This window comes from Dermacentor albipictus, chromosome 4, assembly GCF_038994185.2.
Source record: "Dermacentor albipictus isolate Rhodes 1998 colony chromosome 4, USDA_Dalb.pri_finalv2, whole genome shotgun sequence".
Lineage (NCBI taxonomy): Eukaryota > Metazoa > Arthropoda > Arachnida > Ixodida > Ixodidae > Dermacentor > Dermacentor albipictus.
The window spans coordinates 75,125,361-75,148,366 of record NC_091824.1 but is presented as its reverse complement, the minus strand read 5'-3'; the positions used below and the strand labels follow the sequence as shown (position 1 = coordinate 75,148,366).

General features: G+C 48.7%; 1 protein-coding gene across 7 annotated transcripts in view; it reads left to right on the top strand.

The window, feature by feature from the left end:
* The window catches only part of LOC139059149 (MAP7 domain-containing protein 1-like), a 155,909-nt gene that overhangs the window by 121,807 nt on the left and 11,096 nt on the right, over positions 1-23,006 (top strand). For all 7 annotated transcript variants that reach the window (XM_070537138.1, XM_070537137.1, XM_070537139.1 and 4 more), the window contains exons 3-5: positions 6,845-6,884; positions 7,625-7,669; positions 8,981-9,028. In XM_070537138.1, the coding sequence (XP_070393239.1) occupies positions 6,845-6,884; positions 7,625-7,669; positions 8,981-9,028 (133 nt within the window). The remainder of the gene's footprint in view (positions 1-6,844; positions 6,885-7,624; positions 7,670-8,980; positions 9,029-23,006) is intronic.

Genomic DNA, 23,006 nt, shown 5'->3' with positions numbered 1-23,006 from the left:
CTGATTTCTCGAAGTAACATGCGTCAGAGAAATCGTAAAGTACGATCTAAATTCTATCTAATCTAATCTAAGCGTGGTGTTGTAATTCGAGTATAGGGGAAAATAATCCTATTCCGCGGAAACTCGAACTGGTGTTGCGGCCTTTGCCGGACGCCGAGCACGACAACAACAACTTTTATTTCACGCAAGCTGCATATCCATATAGAAAACACTCATGTGACAAGTGACGTCACGGACAGAACGTTTCACGGGCAAAAGATTGTTAGCGCTTCCTGATGGTCATCCGACCATTCCAACTGCAACTGCAGCCAAGTAAATGCTGCGAAGATGGAAAAGTTGCCATTGAATGTTAGACCATCTAGCGTTGGTGGGGAAACGAATATTTACTGCTACTACGATCGGCGCACAACTCCGTCAGCAAAGAAAACAACTCGCTCAAAAAAGGCGATCTTGTCTCAGTTCATGACGAAAAACTACCTCGGCTCCTCTAGAAAAGAGCCGCTATTTGCGAGGTGCTCCTCAGTCGAAACAGACACGTCCGAGCCTGCATAGTGCGGCTGCCGGACGGTAAGCTTCTTCGTCGGCCTGTGCAACTATTAGATCCAGTTGAACTCTGCAATTGAGGGGGGAAGTGAGCACGCTCATTTTTGGGGGGCAGTGTGTTCTGTTTTGTGTTCTTGTGTTAGTTTAACCGCACGCGCGCACTTTAGAGGTCTTTCCTAGACAAAGCGAAAAGTACCCTTCGTCTTCCCGGAGTGGAGAGTGGAAACGGCACCACCTCGGCACCACCTCGACGGAGGCAACCTTTGCCCTCGGCGATTGACGAAGAGCAGGGCGTCGCTCCTGTTGTGTTTACATTTTGTTGCATCTGGGTCGCAAACCCCAAGGGTAGCGTTGGCATGGCGGCCTGGGGCACAGCTGAAAGCATCTGAAGGTCCTGGCAAAGGATGAGTCAACTGCTAACAGAACAACTTGTTTATTGTAGCATCGCAAAAGAGCGGCCGGTCAGGTCGACCGAAGTGGAGAGACGGGAGACCATGTTACTCGACGGAAGAAATCAGAGCCTCTCTCGGCGTCCGGGGTCAGCTGCTTTTATACTCACAGAGTCGAGGGCAAGAAGGAACGGCTCGGGATGAGGCGCACGTGACGGCGGTGCACGGACACGTTGAGACGAGAAGTGACGCATCCGCCGGGCCGGCGCCGGTCAGACCTCCTCGCTTCACAGTTGGGGAGCTCCTCTCCCCGGCTGCCGCTCTTTGACAAGCGTGGGCACCAACATGTACACACACACACACACGAAGACACGTGGCATTGAAACATGCCTAGAAGCGCTTGGGAGGAAGCGTTGCGGCAGCGCTGAACGGGCCAAAATGTCCGCCGCTTTGAACGAAGCCCAGGCGTCCATTGCATCCGCGCCGGCTATACCGCGCTTCGTAGGCGAAACGTAACAGACCGCCCCACCGGGAGATGGAGATCCCGATGGTCAGGGGTCTGCATCCGCTGTCCGGAGGGATGTCGCTCGATGATGCTCGTTACCGAAGTCGGTCGTCCCTCGGCGTTTCTTGAGCGCAGCGCACAGAGAAGGCCTCGTTCTCACGTTCAGGTTCACACAGGACACTGCAAAGTGACTTCGGGAGAGTTGCCATTTTTGTTCTCGTTCCCAGCAAGCGTTAGAACTACGCCGAAACTCAACTGCTCAGTCAGCAAGCACGACACAACCCTCACTAAGCCATGCCAGGCTCTTTCCCCTTTTATACTACTGCCTAGTTCCTTACAGTAGTCTAGCAGCACTCAAAACGCGTCCACAAATTGGAAGATTGCACTAGAAAGCATGTCATGAGTGTGAAACACTAAACAAAAGCAATATGTTAAAAATCCTGCCTAAGGAAGAAAAACATGAGTAACAAACAACTTTGAGGCTGATTCCTACGTTAGGGGCCTCTACTTAAGCCATCGACGTTACCGTTGACACTCTCCTTTTTGTAACGCACCTCAAAGGAATATTGTTGCAAAGCGAGGCTCCAGCGCAGGAGGCGGCCATTTTTGGAAGAGATAGTCTGCCGCCATTGGAGAGGGCAGTGATCCGTCTCGAAGCATGCGAAGCGGAGACCGCAGCGAGCGACCGTACACCAGCTCAGCTGGCGAAAACCCCGTAGCCGCATGCGGTGCGGTCCTTAATGCAAACATCACCCCAGGCAGACACAGCTGCCAGTCAGTTTGCTGTTCAAACCACAATGCTCTCAACACGCGCTTCATGACGGAGTGGAGCTTCTCAATGGAATTCGACTGTGGGTGGTACACTTAGCTGTGTAACAGCTTTACCCCGCACCTTTTGAGAAAGGCTGTCGTCAAAGCGCTAGTAAATACTGTGCCCTGATCTGACTGGATTTCCGCAGGAAAACCAACTCGCGCATATATGGAAAGTAGTGCATTGACTATCTCAAGTGAGCTGAGTTCTTTAAGCTGCACTGCTTCAGGGAACTTTGTCGCTGGGCAGATCACAGTCAAAATGTGTCTGTACCCCGTGGCTGTTACCGGCAGAGGTCCCACTGTATCAATAACGAGCCGTCTAAAAGGCTCCGTAATGATAGGTACCAACTTCAACGGCGCCCTCGATTTGTCCCCCGGTTTGCCCAACCGCTGACAGGTGTCACGTGTCCTCACAAAGTGGTATGCGTCACGAAGACACCCTGGCCAATAGTACTCTTGCAAGAGACGGTCCTTAGTCTTCTTAACTCCTAGGTGTCCGTACCACGAACCTCCATGCGACAAGCGCAACAGATCCTGACGGTAGAACTGAGGCACGATCAGCTGATCGAACTCCACTCCCCTGCGGTCTAGATACTCCTGGTACAGGACCCCGCTTCTTTCCACAAAACGAGCATTTTTCTTGGCGATACCTTCCTTGACATTGCAGCGCATAATTTCTAGGCTGCCATCCTTTTTTTGCTCGGCTATCAAAGCCGACCGGCTGACCTTTAGCAACCTATTAAGTCCATCTGACGTAGGCGCGATGAGCAAATCTGCAGATAGCTCTTCTAACTTTCCCGTGTCGGGCATTTCCTCTCCAGTATCTGGTGCCTTCAACGCTACAGGCTCAAGTTTATTCAGTTCGGACGTGCTCTGAATATCAACTTGCTGCTCTTCCGACCCTTTCTCATTGTTCGACAACGTCGGCCCCGCAACTACCGCCTTTGCAGCGAGCTCCCGAACTCTCGATCTGGTTAAGGCCTGAACGCTAGCCTCACCAAACAAAAGCCCCTTCTCGCGCTGGAGGTGATCGGACCTGTTCGAAAATATGTACGGGTACTGGGGGGGCAGCATAGATGACACTGCGGCCTCCGTCTCAAGTGCTCCGAAAGGTCCTTCAATAAGCACTTTTGCTACGGGCAGACACAAGCTATGAGCTTCCACGGCTTACTTGATCCATGCGCACTCGCACGTGAACATATCGGGTTCTACGTAAGAGGGGTGAACTACATCCATTGTAGCTGCGGAATCACGAAGCACTCGGCACTCTTTCCCGTTCACGAGGATGTCTCGCATGTAAGGCTCGAGAAGCTTCATGTTCTCGTCAGTGCTGCATAATGACAAAAACACGACTTTTGTTTTTGTTTCTGGACACTGCGCCGAAAAGTGACCCGGCTTCTGGCACGTATAACACACGCGCGCTTGCCTCGTCTCGAACCGCTTTCTGCGTTCGGCTTCGGCTGCCGCCGTCTCCTTAAGTTCGGTCGGACTGCTTTCACTCGCATCCGCACTACGTGTGTCCCCCCTTGCTGTCATGGGCGTGAACTTCGGCCTCTAAAACTTGGAGCCAAATTCACCCTTTTCACCGTCCTTAGCTCCGCGAGCCCGACGCGTCACAAACTCCTCTGCTAGCTCGGCGGCTTTAGCCACCGTACTAACGTCTGGCCTATCCAAGACCCAGTACCGCACGTTCTCAGGTAACCGACTATAAAACTGTTCCAGCCCGAAACACTGCAGAGCTTTCTCGTGGTCACCAAACGCTTTCTCTTCTTTGAGCCACTCCTGCATGTTTGACGTAAGCCTGTAGGCAAACTCTGTATATGACTCACTTCTGCCTTTCTCATTTTCCAGAAACTTCCGACGGAACGCCTCCGCTGACAGCCGGTACTTTTTTAGCAGACTCGATTTCACTTGGTCAAAATCCTCTGCCTCCTTTCTCTTCAAGCGAGCGACTACGTCGGCCGCCTCGCCGGGTAACAAAGTGAACAAGCGCTCTGGCCACGTTTCCCGAGAGAACCCGTGCTTCTCGCACGTTCGCTGAAAGTTAACCAGGAACAAACCAATGTCCTCTCCAAGCCTAAACGGCCGCATCAGGTCAGTCATTTTGAACGATACTCGTTTTCCTGCACCGTGTGCCTCACTTCCATTACGAGCGCGTTCCATCTCTGCCTCGAGGCGCTTCATTTCCAAAGCGTGTTGACGGTCGCGCTTCTCTTTTTATTTCTCTTTTTGCTCTTTACGTTCGCGCTCGTCTTTCTCTTTTTGCGTCTCCCTCTCCTCAATGGTCTCAAGGCATTCCGACAGCTCGTCATCCTCAGCTTCTAACTCAAGAATAGCCCTTAGCAGTTCTGGTTTTCTGAGTTTGTCTGAGACATCCAGACCCAACTCTCTTGCAAGCTCCAGCAATTTCGGTTTGCGCAACGACTTCCAATCCATGGCTGCTCTGAATGCTGCTTTCTCTACTGCCTACTATCGTATTTTTTTTCGAACATTCTGTGCCTTTATTTCATCATCATTCATCATTAGTACGAAGCCGCAAACTAACCCGGCAGCAACGACAACCACAATTACCAGCTCTGTTTCTGACAATAGCAAAAGCCTGGCAAAACTCAGAAGAAGAAAGTCCTGCACTCACCAAACCTCGCAGCCAAGAATTCAGCGCAGTCGTTCCGCTGCGGGCAACCAGTCATCACACAGGGCTCGTTGCCCTGCTCCCGGATGGTCGTTGTGCTGCTCAGCATACAGTCAACCGCATATCTTCGCTGCTGGCCTCCGTTGTCGCGATCTCACCGCTTGCAACCAGTTGTTGCATCTGGGTCGCAAGCCCCAAGGTTAGCGTTGGCCTGGCGGCCTGGGGCACAGCTGGAAGCATCCGAAGGTCCGGGAAAAGCATGAGTCGACCGCTAACAGAACAATTTGTTTATTCTAGCATCGCAAAAGAGCGGCCGGTCAGGTCGACCGAAGTGGAGAGACGGGAGGCCATGTTACTCGACGGAAGAAATCGGAGCCTCTCTCGGCGTCCGGGGGCAGCTGCTTTTATACTCTCGGAGTCGAGGGCAAGAAGGAACGGCTCGGGATGAGGCGCACTAGACGGCGGTGCACGGACACGTTGAGACGAGAAGTGACGCTTCCGCAGGGACGGCGCCGGTCAGACCTCCTCGCTTCACAGTTGGGGGAGCTCCTCTCCCCGGCTGCCGCGTTTTGACAAGCGTGGGCACCAATATGTACACACACACACACACACACACACACACACACACACACACACACACACACACACACACACACACACACACACGCACACGCACACACACACACACACACACACATGAAGACACGTGGCATTGAAATATGCCTGGATGCGCTTGGCAGGAATCGTTGCGGCAGCGCTGAATGGGCCAAAATGTCCGCCGCTTTGAATGAAGCCCCGGCGTCCATTGCATCCGCGCCGGCTATACCGCGCGTCGTAGGCGAAACGTAACAATTTGGAAGTGGGGTGGAGCTTCGACGACGAGAGAAGACGGTCCGTGTGCGCATGTGTGCGCGTGTGTGTTGGAGACCGAAGAGAGCGGACGTTGCGTCCTGTGCTGCGATGTTTTCTTTATTCAACTCTACTGCATAACCAGAATATAAGTTTTCTAACTTTTTTCTTCAAACCGAGTTCTGCGTTATCAGTCTTTCACACCTATCACGTAATGTCCCTGTGGGATACTTGAGGCATGAATAGGAGAAAAAATAAGTCAGTAGGAAGCATGAATTAATAAAGGCTAATTCAAAAGACCTGCCAAACCTCAACCACTCTAAGTTATCAACGTCTAGAAAGTAGGCCCTTATAAAACGTGTATGTGTATGTGAATTCTGTGGTGTCCTGTGCGAAATGCAGACCTCAAGGGACGGGGGAAAAAGAAAGAGACACGAGAGGAAAGAACACTCTCTTTAATTGTGTCTGTCCCTTCTTCCGCCCCTTGCGATGTGCAGTTGGCCTTGTACACTACAGAATTCAACTGTGGAACAACTAACCTGGCAATGGGAACGTCCCTGCTGTGTTATACCAGTGTTTTAAACCTGACGAAAGTAGGACACACATCGAGTGCATGATACAATGTCATCAAAAAGAAACACAAGCACATCAAGATTGGTCAGGGAAAATATAACCAAATAGATGACAAATCTGAAATTTAAATACTCCGGTAACAGCTGTATATCGGAACAACCTAGCTTTCCTACAAGTTCATCGATAGTTACATCTTTAACTGTGAAATGTATAGAAACACTGCACTAATATATAAACGCACATGCATCGAATCAGCTTTTTATATCATAAAATGTATACGGGAGCTGCATACTGCAAGCGAAGTGCAAGAAAACAATGCATGTACGAGAAGATCAGGGCGTTTCGGCACGCGTATATATTCGTGGCTTTTGCGTCTTTTCTGGCTTGGCGAACATGAGCGGCATTGAAGTGTAGTTTACTAATGCAGTTCCCCTTTATAATATCTCCCCAAATCGGCCTGCTCGGCTGTCGCATATATATGATTGTCTCTTGTTCTGAGGTGGCCGCTTAATGGTGTTTTGTTTCCCTTCCCCGTTACAGCTCCGGGACTCTCAGATGAGATCCTCACCGATGGCGCCAGGTGAGGCCGAAACCTCGTGGTGTCCGTTCCCATGCCTTGGCGGACGATCAACCTTAGAATTTCCTAGTGATAGCCCGGCTGCTCTATGCATGATGGAACCAGTGCCGGTGTACTGTAACCACGCGAAATGACAACATAAGCGTCTATGGCCTTTTCATGTTCACATAGTCGCTTAGAGTCGTATAATTAAATAAGTAACACTCGGTCAGTTAGTTAATTTACCTATTTACTTACCTCGTTGTTACCTCTCTTTATATCCTGTTTAGGGCGTCGCCCTAACATCTGAGCTAACCATGAGGCTATGAGATGGAGGCAGAATCATTGCGCCTGTGCTTCTACTTGTCGATGAATTAGACAAGAGCGCGTAACGTCACAGCCACCGAGCTTCCGCGGCGGATGGGCGCTCATCATCACGCCAGCGTCGCGCAGGGTCGCCCCCGCGTATTCTTAGAACACCGCCGGGGAGGAGCTCTATGTGAGTGGGTCCTTGCCGTCGGCTTCATTTCTTCGAGGCGAAAATGTCAATTTATTTTTCTTAACTTGATATAGTCAGCGCTCTGCGTGCAACTCATTCTTCATATATATGCATAACAGAGCTTTTGCTTCCTCAGTAACAAACTGTGTGCAATGTAAATGTGTGTGTAATATCCGTAGGCCCATAAGGTGCAATAAATGAAACGAAAAATTCTTACTTCTATCCTCCGTATATGCTTTATTCTCAACTTTTATTTTATTTCAAGGTTCCTCGATACAAGGGAGCCTGCGGGAAGTGCAGAGATGAAAGCGTGAGTTGTGCTGCATCTTTAGACGCTCGAGACTGTTGGACTTCAGTTCTTATCATGAGTTCACGTAAGTCAAATGACTTACCTGGGCTCCACTATCCAAGAATTTACGAGTGACGTAAATCTGAAAGATGGTTACCATGATCAAATAGCGGTGACTGCTATCGCACCGATGTGTCAGCACTGGCTCACTGAAAGGGTAAAATTTAATGGTCAAAGCAGCCAATTATATACGAAGTGGCAGCAAATGACGAGCAATTAAGTGTGCAGTAAACTTTTCCTGTTTACTGTATATTGTATTGCATCCTCACAGAAAAATACTTTGCCTAGCTTCGTTTTGTTTTAATTATTCTCTGCAACTCAGCACCACCAAGTAAATAATAGTCATTAACTTAGGAGAAGTAGATTATTGCAAACAACGCTTTAATTTCACATAAAGCCTTATATTTTACATATCGGACACCGTCGTGGTGGAAACCACTGGATCAGCGCAACGTGCGTGAACAAAAGGAAAGAATGAATGAAAAAATGCAAGTAAAACTAAAATAAAGAAAAGAAAGAAGCCATTTATAGCAGCTTTAAACAGGTCCTAAGCTCTCACCTTCCATCTGATGTGCACTTGGTGTATATCGAGACTGAGCTTTTTTTCACGTGATCGACAGCGTAATATATCCAGTTTTTCAAGTGCCAATAGTGAAGTGCATAGTTTTTCTGCAACCAAGAAAAATGAAAGAGCTGGTGCTGGGCTGCTAAGTACGAGGTCGCGTGATCCAATCCCGGCCACGGCGGCTGCATTTCGATGGGGGTGAAATGCGAAAGCACCCGTGTAATTAGATTGAGGTGCACGTTAAAGAACCCCAGGTGGTCGAAATTTCCGGAGTCGTCCTGGAGACTACGGCGTGCCTCATAATCAGAAAGTGGTTTTGTCACGTAAAACTCCATAATTTTAAAAATGAAAGAGCGCTGCCAACTTACATGACCAACTGCGATGTGCCACGTGTGGTGTTCGTGACTGGTTTGTCATGCAGTACGCCATACAGCTGCGCACTTCTTGCATTTCGCTAGGTTTCACGATAACCAAGCACTCCGCTGTTTTGCATTGGAACAACTGCTGATCTACGTGAGCCGATTTTCGGCTTCGAAAATTCTGCTTACACTGCTTCAGCGTTTCTCTGTCGAGAAGCTCCCAGGCTAATGTCAGTTATGTGGTGCAGCGATTTATGTCATGATCACTGAAGAATTTTGCTATTCCAAACACGAGATGTCACTTATAACCAGTATTGTTTGTTTTGTCTCCATATTTCTATACTCCAGGATGTTCCAGAATGCAAGGGCACAGGTAGCGTCTGATTATCAAGAACTGTAAGTTCTTTTAAACTTTTGGCAATAGCTTTCTACCATTGGTGAATGAAGCGTTGTGCAGGGCGTCCAAACAACAAGAAAGAGCTGATCGTCATTGGACGCGCAGTTGACTCCGCCCGACGCAGTGCAAAGAGCGCTTCAGCAGCCTTACCACGGGACGACCGTGCACAGTGCAGCGATGCGCGATGCTGCGTCTTACTACAGAGTGGGTGCTACGTCGAGAGGGCATGGCGTTCGTTCCCGCAAATTATAATATACAGAACTAGGGTCTGTATCCGAGCTAGCTGGTACGCCGACACATTAAAGCAGGTAATGCGCAAACGAACACGGACAGCAGGAAGGATGAGGCAAAGTTATTACGAAAGAAAACCCGCGTATATGCATTCATCATTGATAGCCACAACGCACGCGTCAGAAAACATTCGATGTATTGACCAACGCCATTGCGCATCGGCATGGCGCCCGAGCCCCACACGTACTCACCGGCAAAAATCCCGCCCACGTGGAAAACAACGCCGTGACAACAATATAAAGCAAGACACAAAATACGATGAAAAGAAAGAGATTGTAGCTCAAAAGGGGAGATTGTTAAGGCGGTAAACACAGAAAAGAGATTATAATGCAAAAATTGTGTAAAAAGGAAACTATAGCTGCCGGAAACTGTAAAACGCTTCCTTGGGGAAGGGTAAAACAGGTACTAAAAGGGGCCTAGAAAACACCCGAGGTACCAAAAGGCAGCTCATGTGTAAGAACTCTAGAAATAGGAAAGAAATAGGGAAAACAAAGAAGAGTGTAGTAAATTTTATTTTCCTGTTATTCTCTGCTTGTTTCAACACCAGTTAAGGAGGGAAGGTGTTTAAGATGCTCCTAGATGACTCGAGTGCGCGGCGGCATTGCGGAGAGAGAGAGAGAGAAAAAAACTTTATTTTCATGTTCGGTGGTAACGTGGAAAGGCCCTCAGTCCAGAGCCTCGCTTGCGGCATTCTTCAGTGCAGCACTGATAAACGCCGCAAGGTACCGTTGGTCGTCGGCGCTGGCTGCTTCTGTCAGCCACCCGGCATGGGGTTTAGGGGAAAGATTTGTGGGGGCAGGAAGGGGAGGTGGGGGTGGTCCACAGGACCAGAGGATATGGGATGTGTTCGGGTGTTCACCACAGTATCGACAGGGTGGGGGATCTTCAGGTAAGAGGCCGCGGAGGAGGTGCATTCGCGCTGGTGTAGGGAGTGTTTCAGTCTGGGCCTGACGAATCAGTACACCCTGTTCACGGGTGAGCACTTTGCTGAGTTTGGGGAACTTGCGTCTTGCCTCTTGATATGGCCGCAGAAGCAGGGGAGCCCACCTTTTCGTCTGGGTTGGTCGCGGAATGCAGGGTGCCTGGTTCAAAGTCTCGCAGGCGAGCTGATTAGCTCTTTCATTTCCCGGCAGCCCGTCATGACCAGGTATCCAGATGATTTCTAGAGGACCCTGAAGGTGCTCTTGAATAAATGTCGAAGTGTGGGCAGGGAGATCATTGTGCAACAATTTCCTGCAAGCCGCCATGGAGTCGGTAAATATGATTCTTGGGTAGGCTGAGTTACTAGGGGGCATGTGTTTGATCGCAGTTGCGATGGCTGTCAGTTCCGCTAAGGTCGGATCTGTCTCCGAGAGTACCTCCGTATGCACAGTTTGGAGGTCGTTATTCACGACTGCTATAGCGGAGCCCCGTGCACCAACGCTAGCATCAGCGTACAAGTATATGCCGTCAGGGTGTCTTGCCGTGTACCTCTTGAAGTAGGCCACTCGCTGTCGTCGCCTTTCCTTGCCTCGTTCTGGATTCATGTGGCGTGGCAGTGGAGCTATGGCTAGAAGTTCGCGTTGTTTCGGGGGTAGTGGGCGCGTGTTCAGAAGGGGCGCAGCTTCTGGATGATGGCCGATGCTGTGGAGGATGTGCGTACCGTGACACGTGCGCTGCAAACGCAGTTCTTGGCGACGACGATGAATGCTGACTAGTTCCGCCACCGTGTTATGGCAACCGATGTCAAGTAGGAGCTTAGTGCTGGCACTAAACGGGATGCCGATGGCCAGCTTTGTCGCCTTCCTGATGAGCGCATCAAGGCGATTGATATCTTGCTTGCGGAGATTGGTATAGGGCAGGTGATAGCGCAGGCGCGACATAATTAGTGCATTTCTTAGTTGAAGCATATCCGCCTCTTTCACTCCATTTGCTCGGTTGGAGACTCTACGCATCATGTGCAGCACCTGTTCTCCTTGTCTGAGCAGGTGATGCACCGTCGCAGCGGGACCTCCATCTTTCTGGATGTGGAGACCGAGTACCTTAATACATTTTGGTTGGGAAATGGGCACGCCTTCGTTTACAATTTGTATGGTGGGCGGTCTCCATCTTTTGTGATGGACCAGTAGCAATTCAGATTTTTCCGGCGCACATCTAAGGCCAATAGTTTGAGCAGCCTCATGTACCCTGTTCATAGCCTGTTGGAGAGTTTCTTGGATATGCCCTGGCGAACCCGTGTTGATCCAGATGGTGATATCATCTGCGTAGATCGAATATTTGATGTCGGGGATGTCTCGTAGCGCTCTATGGACTACGCACATGGCAAGATTAAAGAGAGTGGGAGAGATCACGGAACCCTGCGGGATACCTCTCTGCGGATGGGGATACTGTTGTGAGGTGATGTCGCCTACTCGTAGCGTGTACGTGCGACTCCGTAAGAAGTCCCTAATATAGTTATAAAGCTTGGTTCCGCAGCCAGTAGCTTCGAGCTCTTGCAGCATAGCATCGTGGTTAACGTAGTCAAAAGCTTTCTTGAGGTCTATGGCAAGAATAGCTTTAAGTTGAGCGCTGCTTGTTTCCTTCGTGATTTCTTCGTGTAGCTGCAGTAGAACGTCTTGAGTAGATAAGTGATGTCTGTATCCAATCAAATTATGGGGTAGGTGTTGTGATTGCTCAAGGTGAATTAGAAGTCTGTTAAGCACGATGCGCTCCACTAGCTTGCCGACGCATGATGTTAGCGATATTGGACGCAGATTCGCTATGGCTTGGGGCTTGCCAGGCTTCGGAATGAAAATGATGCTGGCTGTCTTCCACTCTTCTGGCAAGCTGCCCGTGTCCCACACATTGTTAATTTCCTGAAGTAGGAATGCATGATCGGCTTCTGTAAGGTTGCGGAGCTGTGTTGTCGTAATTTGGTCTGGTCCTGGCGCTTTATTCGGCTTTGCTTCTGCTAAGGCACGCTGTAGTTCCGCTAATGTGATTGGGCCGGTGAGACCCTCATTTTCTGGCTCTGCGCTTTTGTAGTCGGCATACTGTGGTTGCACTGGATCCGCAATGTGTGTTGTTATAAGCTCGTTGAATAGGTCATCGGTATGCTCAAATGTTTCGAGCAGCTTTCGGAGCTTATGGGACGTTTCCGTCTTTGTCTGGGTTGGGTCAATGAGTGATCGGATGAGATTCCACGTGGAGCTCATATTCAATGTGTCATTGAGCTTGTTGCACGTATCGTACCACTGCTCACGAGTGAGATGTTCAGTGTAGTGGACGATCTGCTCGTTGAGCGTGTTGATGCGTGAGCGCAGTTTTCGATTGAGCTTATTTCTTTTCCATCTCTCAATGAGGGCATGTCGTGCCTCCCAGAGATGAAGAAGATGCCTGTCCGTGCTTGGTTGCTCCCACCTCTCTATTATTTCCTTCGTGTGTGACTGGATTCGTTGCCTGACCATCTCTACCCAATCTTTCAAGTGCATGTTTTGGAAGTCTCCTACAGGTGTCTTTCTGAACTCATTCCAATCCGTCAGGCGATGCTTGCGCTGGCGTTTTGGGAATCCTTTGATTTGCAGAAACATCTGTATGACAGTATGGTCACTTGTTAAAGTATCGTGCGTGTTAACCCATTGCGCTGACAGTCGTCCTTTAATGAAGGCGAGATCAGGCGTGGTATCTCTTTCTACGGAGTTTCCGTGCCGCGTCGAGGAGTCGGTCTCGTTAAGGAGAGTTAGCTGGGCCTGTTGCATATGGTATAGTAGTGCGGATCCTTTGGAGGAGTTTTTTGTGTATCCCCATGAAGTGTGTGGCGCGTTGAAGTCGCCTGCTATTAGATGATCAAAATACTTCGTTGGCCGCAGATTCGCAACCTCCTTGAAGAAGTCTACTTTCTGTTTTGGCGGGCTATAAACATTTGTGATGAATAAGTGGGGCTGTGCCTTGCTCTTGACAATTTTAGTTGGAAAGACACGTACAGTGAGGCTCTGTTCCGTGCTGTGGACAACATTTGCCGCTATATCTTTACGAATAAGAATGGCCAGTGCAGAATTATGGCTATACGTCGTATAGCCTGCAAGATGAGGTGTTTGGTTAGTTTCCTGGAGTAGGAGAATGTCGGGTCGACGATCTTGAGCGGCAATGTACTGCGTGAGAAGGCCTCGTTTTCGAGCAATCCCTCTACAGTTCCACTGCCACACCACCAGATTAGTCGCCATTGTTCTACTGATGATTTTGCGGAGCGCCCGCTGTAGGGTAAGGAGTGGGTCGTGTTACGCTGGTAGATCGACGTGCTCTGGGTCGTTCGCGCTCTTCCTGGCGCGGTAATGCGGCCATCGCAGCCTGCACTTGTGTAGAGACCATCGCCTCTGCCTGGCTCCTGAGGAGCTCGTTGAACAGGGAGCGCATTTGGCTCATTATTTGTTGAGTGTATGTTTTTAGCGCCTCCTCAACTTGAGCAGCAACCTGTTGAGCTATCTTGGCCTCTAGACTGGTTTGCATTTCTTTCATTTCGTCCCTTAGTTGCTTAAAATCTGCTTCAAGGTGTTGTAGGGCTGTTGTGTGGTATCTTGCCTTTTTCATTGCCGGTTGCAATGACGCTGGTTCTGCTTCCTGAGCTAAGGGTTGCTCTATATCACCCAATCGTGTAACTTCAGGTGCGTGTGCCTCTGCTTGCATGTCCATGCCTTCGGTAGGCTCTAGTGATTGTGACGATAGTGTTGACATTTCATTAGGTCTGCGGGTTTGAAGTAGAGCGTTCTTATAATCTTTGGCTACTTTTTGAGCTCGTGTTTGAACTTGAGATGCATTGGTAATGGGGGGGAAAGGGGAGGTGCCGGGTGACTGACTCACGTTTCGCTGGTTTGCGGGTTGCTCGTCTTGTTGACCTCGGGAATGGTTGTGATCCGGAGACTGGCTGCCACCTCCGAACCGGTTGCAGTCCCCGGACTGGCCGCCGCTCCCGGACTGGCCACTGCTGCCGGACTGGCTTTGGTCCCCGAAGTGGTCCCGGCCCCTGGAATGGCCGCGTCCCCTAGATCGGCTGCGGCCCTTGGATCGGCTCCTGCCTCTGGAGCGGCTGCGGCCCCTGGACTGTTGACGGCTTCTGGAGCTACTTCTGTCTCTCGATGTGTTGTCGGAGTCACGTTTTGGGCTTGGGCTTCGGCTTGCGATGGTGACTGTTTTCATTTGCTTGTCGTCCTTTCGTTGTTTCAAACGCTTCAGGTAGGCCGCTTCTCTGACCGCTTTATCAGCGGCTCGTCGCACTTCACAAGTTGGGTCGTCTGCCTTGTGGTCCTTGCCACAAATAGGGCAGCCTGGTTTGCAGTTATGATCCCCTACAGGATCTCCGACAGACTTTCCACATGTTCTGCACCTTTGTTTTCCATTGTCGCGACAAACGTCTGATCGGTGTCCTATAGCAAAGCATGTTGTGCAAAATTGCGCCTTGGGTCGGTGAGGGACGCAGCGGTATACACCTCCGCCGAATATGACCTGGCGAGGTACATGTGAGCCCTTGAAAGTTATGATTGCAGTGGCTGTTCTACCCATCATACGAGCCGCAATAATCTCATAATTTGGGGCTCGGAGTTCACGCATCAATTCTTCGGTTGGGGTGTTCATTTCCACGTTGTGAATCACACCTCTGCACGAGTTATGGGGTGAAGCGATATAGATGTGGACAGGGTAAGTTTTGCCATTAAGAGTGGTTTCATTAATGCGCTGGAGCTTTTCTGTCGCCGAGGAGTCATCACTGGTTATTACAGCCAAGTTCTTTTCTTTTTTGATGTCTACTGTAGCGGCGCGAGCCTCTGCAGCAGTCAGAGCTGCTGAGACGCTTAGCGCGTCGTGAAGCGTTCGTGGGCTCCACTGAGGTAGGAAAAGGCCAGTTGGCGGACGCAAAATGAGCGTTGCAACGTGCTGCGTACCTTGGGAACGTTTTGATACTCGAGTGGTCCATCCATCAGTGTCGGTGACGAATTTCGGGGCCATTGCTGCTGAAGGAGTGCGGGCCGTTGGCGTACTTGACGGCAGGCCTACTCCCCTAGCCGTTAGGGCTAGCTGAGCGCCCTGCCAGGTCCGTGACAAAAGCACAGAAACTCACAGTACGTTGGTCCGATCACAGCAGAAGTTGGCCAAAATGTTCGGATGATGTTCTAGAGGAGCCGAGCCGTGCCTGAGGACTGGTCCTTGTCGAATAACGTGGCATTCGGGTCCTTCCTGTGGAGCGATGCGAAGGCACGTATGCTCGGACAGGAGCGACGCTCCGGCATTGCGGAGGAAGAGCCGTTGCCCGGTAAAGAGACGCTTTACTCGAACGCCAAGGCGTCTGCCCGGGTCCAAGCCCGAACCCCGCTCTTTTCACACAACCAAAACAGCACTTTGTAAACCCTCAGTTACACAAGAGTCATTAGCCCGCGAATCACACATGTGAGTTCACACTATTGCAACCCATAGCACGAAAACTTTCGTGACGGACCCGAGATTGGTCAAAACTGTGCAGGTGCAACGCAAAGGGATAGGTTCACTGAAAGACGCGTCTCAACTCGCTCTCCCCGACGTCAGACCCCGAGTATCGGTCTTGATGTACGACGGTACCGGAGGCCAAGCTCTAGCTCTCGCATGTAACCATAAATTGCCCGCGTCCTTGCCCGGCTAAGCCCGCGGTCTAAGCATCTCTTGCAACCCGCAGTGGTTGCTCAGTGGCCATGGTGTTGGGCTGCTGAGAACGAGGTCGTGGGATCGAATCCCGGCCAGGGCGGCCGCATTTCGATGGGGGCAAAATGTGAAAACACCCGTGTACTTAGATTTAGGTGCACGTTAAAGAACCCCAGGTGGTCGAAATTTCCAGAGTCCTCCACTTCGGCGTGCCTCATAATCAGAAAGTGGTTTTGGCACATAAAACCCCATAATTTAATTTTAAGCATCTCCTGCAAGCAGCCACCACGCCAGCTGCAAGTATGTTCCCAGGAAGCCATGGTTATTGACGAATCCTGTACCTGACAGTGGGCTAAGAAAACTCCGTCACCCCGGGCAGATGTGGGTCAGGTCGCTCGAACGCCCTGAACACCGTAATTGGAACCCGATGGAGATCGTGTACAAAAACATCTATCGGTCGCAGCCGGCTAAATGGTCGTAAAAATATCGCCGTTTTCTCAAGACATTCTCACAAGTCGCGCCGCAGGTGCCGAAAAGTGGCACTGAAACCAGGTGGCCGTGTGTCGCGTCGCCCAATTTTCGCGACTACGCTTCCCAGACTGGCGGCGAGGCCCACAAACAAACCGCAGCAGCGGTCGAGAATGTCAACGAGACATCTGGGAAGCCCGGGGGTGTCTAGCGGTAACGTTGGCTTCAAGCACACCCCAACCTATCTTCAGGCCCGTATCCCCGAACGCTTCCCATTCAATTCGAACCGCCTTCGCATTTGTTCCGAGCGAGCGTGCGCATTTGGCGGCTCTTCCACGGCGCAAGCACTAAGCTGAATTTATTTCCATGCGTGGGTGTCTCTCGCGTTCCCTCTTCGCGAAGCCGACCCGTATCCTTCGTTTGCAGTAATGGGCTGATACAGCATTGTGTAAAATCGTCCTGCGCTTTGCAGTATACTCGTATAAACGGAGCGATACAACAACCTCCCAAATGATTCCTACAATTAACCCATGGCCCTCAGTCCCCAGCAGCTGCGGAACAACTGACCAAGGCGGTGTTCAGACCTGTAACACAGCAGAGGGTGCAAATAATCTCTGGGTCCGGACAGGCCGGCAATGGAAACTGACCATCTCAAACTGCAATTGTCGAATTCTGTTGAGTGAGGATATAGGTTAGCACGATTCTTTGAGGAACTATAAGATATTGGCTGGGGTATCATCGGTCTTAGTGAGATTAGAATAACTGGTGAGGCTTACACATTGCTGAATAACGGCCATGTCCTCTGCCATAGATCTCCCAGATAAGAATTATTACGGGGTAAAATTCCTAATCCATAAAGACATAGTGGGCAACATTGACGAATTCGACAGAATTAATGAGAGGGTAGCTGTAGTCGTAATCAAACTTAGTAAGAGGCATAGATCCAGTCAAGATGATGATGAAGTAGACCAGTTTTATGAAGATGTTGAATTAGCGATGAGAAAAGTGCCAACTCAGTATACGGTAGTAATGGGCGACTTCAGTGCAAAAGTGGGAAAAAGCAGGGTGGTGAACAAGAAACTGGCAACTACGGCGTTGACTCTAGGGACGCTGGAGGAGAGATGCTGGTACAATTCGCAGAAAGTAATAGGCTTCGAATAATGAACACCTTTTTCAGGAAGCGTAGCAACAGAAAGTGGACCTCGAAAATCTCTAATGCTGAGACAAGAAATGAAATTGATTTCATACTTTCTTCCGATCCCAGCACAGTGCAGGATGTAGAAGTGACAGGTAGGGTAAAGTGCAGTTATCATAGGTTAGTGAGGTCTAGGATTCAGCTCAATTTGAAGAGAGAAAGAGTAAAATCGCTCAAGAAGAAACAAGTCAACCTAGAGGCAGTAAGGGTAAAAGCAGACAAATTCAGGCTGGTATTGCAAACAAATATTCAGCTATAGGATAGCGAGATGATGATGACATAGAGATGATGAATGAAACTGTAACTAGGCTGGCTTCAGAGGCAGCAATTGAAGTGCGAGACAAGGCACCAAGGCAACCAGTAGGCAAGCTTTCCAAGGAACAAAGGATCTAATAAAGAAACGACAGAAGAATGAAAGTGTCCTACTCAGGACCTAAGATAGAATTTGCGGAAGTGTCAAAACTGATCATTAAGGCGAAAATAAGTGATATTCGAAACTATAACGTGAGAAAGACTGAAGAAGCCGTAAAAGAAGGATGCAGCCTGAAATAAATGGGAAAGAAACTCGGCATAGGACATACCAAGATGTATGCGCTGAAATATAAGCAGGTTAATATCATCAGCAATCTCGAAGATATAGTAAATGAAGCGGAAGAATTTTGTACTGACATGTACAATACCCAGAGGAGTCGGGACACCTCCATTAGAAACAATAATGAACAGGATACAGAAACTCCTCCTATAAATAGCAATGATGTCAAAAGGGCCTTGCAAGACATGAAACGAGGAAGAGAGGCAGGAGAAGATGAAATAACAGTCGATTTAATCAAAGATGGAGGAGACATAATGCTTGGTAAACTGGCGGCTCTTTAAACCAAGTGTGTATCGTCTGCAAGGGTCCCAGAAAACTGGAAGAATGCAAAAATTAGTTATATACGAAAAGGGAGACGTTAAAGAATAGAAAAATTATAAGCCTGTAAGCTTACTCACAGTGTTATATAAAATATTTACCAAAATAATATCTAATCTAACTTTTGTCAACCAAGGGAACAGGCTGCCTTCAGGACGCGATACTCTACAATGGATCACATCCACCTCATTAATTAGGTTATCGAGAAATCCGTAGAGTGCAATAAGCCTCTCTATATGGCTTTCGTAGATTACGAAAAGGCATTCAATTCAGTAGAGATACCAGCAGTCATAGAGGCATTACATAATCAAGGAGTACAGAATGCTTACGTAAATACCTTGGAAAATATCTACAGAGGTCCTACCGCTACATTATTTCTACACAAGAAAAGCAGGGCGATACATATAAAGAAATGGGTCCGACAAGGAGAGACAATCTCTCCAATGCAATTCACTGCGTGCATGGAAGGAGTATTCAAGTTATGAAACTGGGAAGGCTTAGGAGTAAAGATCGACGGCGAACCTCTCAGCAACCTTCGGTTTGCCGATGGCATTGTCCGGTCCAGCAACACTGGGGACGAATTACAACAAATGATTGAGGACTTTAACAGAGAAAGTGTCAGAGTGGGATTGCAGATTAATATGCAGAAGACGAAGATGGTAATTAACAGCCGGGCAAGGGAACAAGAGTTCAAGATTGCCAGTCATGCTCTTGAGTGTGTGAAGGAGTACGTTTACCTAGGTCAATTAATCACAGGGGACCCTGATCATGAGAAGGAAATTCATAGAAGAATAAAAATTGGTTGGATCGCATACGGCAGACATTGTGAGCTCCTGACTGGAAGCTTACCATTATCATTGAAAACGAAGGTGTGCAATCAGTGCATTTTACCAGTTCTGGCATATGGGGCAGAGACTTCGAGACTGACAAAGAAGCTTGAGAACACGTTAAGGACCGCACAAAGAGCGATGGAACGAAGATTGCCAGGTATAACGTTAAGAGAAAGAAAGAGAGTGGTTTGGATCAGAGAGCAAACGGGTATAGACGATATTCTAATTGACATCAAGAGAAAAACTGGAGCTGGGCAGGTCATGTAATGCGCCGGTTAGACAACTGCTCGACCATTAGGGTTACAGAATGGGTCCCAAGAGAAGGGAAGCACAGTCGAGGACGGCACAGGATTAGGTGGAGAAATAAAATTAGGCAATTCGCGGGCGCTAGCTTGGAATCGGTTGGCGCAGGACAGGGGTAATTGGAAGTCGCAGGGAGAGGCCTTCGCTCTGCAGTGGACATAAAACAGGCTGATGATGATGATGGCAACAGTGACACCAGCTCCTTATGCCCCACACGGAGTAGAGTAGTCAGAGAAGCTGGTGTGCTGCATCACTTAGTGTTGCAGATAATTGAGCTCTTTCCTAGAGAGGGTGTCAGAAGGGGCGCTGATGCAGCGTCGTGTGTTGATGCCCTATAGTTACGTCAGCGCCTCCTGTGTCACGCTCTCGATGAAAGGGCTCGATTATCGGCAACACTAAGGGATACAGTGGACCAACTTCTATGGTTACTCGCTTCGTTTTCTTTTGTCCCTTTCTTTCCTACTTCTAGAGGTCTTTCTTACGCATGCGCTGCCTTTTTGGTGCCTCAGATCTTTTACACTTTTTTACCATGTTTTTTGTACTTTTTCTTCCCTGGGGAAGCGTTTTAGCGTTTCATGGTGCTAGTTTTCTTTTATACAATGTTGCATTGTTCTTTTATTTACCTTTTTAGCACTCTCCCTTTTGGAGCTGCAATCTCTTTCTTGTAGCCGTATTTTGATTATTGTTTTATATTGTTGTCACAGCGTTGTTTTCCATGCGGGCGTGATTCCTATCAGTGGGTGTGCGGCTCGGCCTTCGCCTCGGTCGGCAATGGTGTTGGTCAGTTCTCCACGCATATAATGTTTTCTGACGCATGCGCTGTGGCAATGAATGATGAATGCATATACACGGGTCATGTTGCGTGATAACTTTAGTTGGAAGTTACGCTCTGTAGCACGAACGTCACCTCGTTCGTTGCTGCTGCCACATTCGCTCACGCCAGCGTTTTCACAGCGAGTTTCCGCGGTCATCGAGCGAGATGTGTTTTTGCTTACGTGCGCGCGCATGACACCGCGCTCGTTAATTTATTTATTAAACCAATGTTTACAAGTTTACACGGCCGATAAATCTACTGTCCTCACTTCATATAGCTGTCCAATAATTTTCTATGGCAATCGATGCTTCGCCTTTCGGGCGCAACTTCGACTTTTTAATTACTCGGTCAATTTAGTGAGCAATTTCATTAAAACTGCAATAATTTGGCCTTTTGCATCTTCGAAGAAATTGCTTTTTTTTTGCAATGCTGTGCATCTATTTCTGCTCAGTGTACTTCAGCACCATTTCTTCATTTTATTCGCCGTATCCCTTAATTTATCTTGCTTGATCTCAGATCGTAGCTCATTAAAAATGGCAGTAATTCGGGCAACTTAAGCAATTTGGCTACATTTTTCTTGCTGAAGTAAATTTTTACATCACGTTGCGCCGTGTCTAAACAAAATCGTCACAAAGAAACGCACATAATCTTTCTCATTGCCAGGCTCATAATCACTGTTCGCACTGGCAAAGATGCGGCTATTACATGGGCCTAGGCGGTATTCACTTGCGATATGTAGGCAACGAACACTTTCGAAATTTATAAAAATTGTCTTGTATTAGCGGACATTACTTGTACAAAAATTTGATATGCATAATTGAGTAAATGACAAAATTCACTCATTAAATTTAAGCTAATTACCTTATGCCACATATTGTAATTTACAAATTCTCGGGTGAGACTGCAAGGCATATGAAAATAATTGTTTGGATGACACCATTTATGGGACATGCGCCGTCCTGTATGCGGTAAAAATGCACTCTCGTTCCACTTACATTCTTAACAAAACTCCATTTTATGCATTGAAGCATAAAAGTGTCTGGAGCGCCAATTCATTTCTCCGCAACGTTCGGGAAATAATATCGCGAAACTGGTGTCATCCTGTGAGTTCGTTCCTAGTAGATCCGCCTTGCGAACTCCTCGCCTAAAATTCCTTGATTGCAATATGAGCCATAAGGTAATTAGTCCAAACATAATTAGTGACGTGTTGTTAATTAGTCTGTTTTGTATGTCAATTTATTTTGCAAGTAATATCCGCTGCTTCGAGTAGACCAGCTGATGAATTAGAATTGTGCTATCTTCCACAGGATACCTAAGAAAATATTACAAGTGTTCACTGAAATACCCGGTACTTGGTTAAAAGGATATTGTAGGGGCGTCAGAATATTTGTAACGTCCGAATAACAGATCGAATATTGCCCTCCTCCACTCCGTGTTCGAATCAAATAGGCAGTATTCGTAAATAGGAATAATTTTCGAATAGTTAATACTTTAGATCACGAACTATGCGCGATCAAACATAAAAATGCAACAAAAGTGCCATACACTTCATCACGGCGGCCGTAGTAAATTTAAAACAGGAGAATTGTTACATCCAGTGGAGCGCGCTACGTCGGAGCAAGACCTTTGCGGCCACTGCCATTCGCACTCACCGATGGGTCCTTAGTACGCGAATTAAAGGCACTTATCTGCTCCTAATTCTACACTTGTGCTTTTATCGCGATAGCAATTGTATGGACACTCCAAGCGCATTTCTTCCGTCGTCGTCACCGTCGCCGTAATATTCCATATAAGGTGCAAGCATGATAATATGCCGGGCACCGTATGCTGTATGCACGAGTGAAAACATATGAGAGTGAGCCGAGTGGCAGCACATTCTCGCGCGCGCAAGGTAGGAAAGCGGGTAGGAAGCGCGCCGTCTACCGTCGCGCGCAAGGTACCGTGGGGAGGGGAGGGGCGCGCTTTACTCCAGCGGCTGCTGTGTATGACGCAGCCGCGTTCGCACATCCAGATCGCACTTGGATGTAGTTCGATGTTTTTGGCCGCAATTGTGCGCTACTGTTTTTCCATAGGCTGAGTATTGAATAAAACAAGTTTTAATCCTCAGAAACAAACACACTGTGATATACGGCTGCTATTGCGTTGTTTTAAATCATTTTGATTTTTGTTCTTGTTTTTTTCGGGTTTGTTATTGCAGCCAGTCGCGGGGAGCCTCACGTATACTAGCGAGCGCGAGCAGACGCCACTCGAACGCTGCGAAGCATGGACGGAACGCGCTGAGTGATAAATTTTCGCGACTGAACTGCTTGCGTAGCTTCCACAGCGTTGCACCTGGGGTGGTATTCTGTAACAGTCCACCTAGTGGACTGCCCATTTCGGCTGTTCCTGATTGGCCAGGGCCGCTCGTCCCCTCCTCGTCCGTACAGCTACATCCAATCAGCAGCGGACGAAATGGATAGTCCACTAGGTGGACTCTTACAGAATACCTTCACTGATGCAGCAACGGAGTATGGTTCGCATTGAAGCGAGACGCAGCACGGAAGTC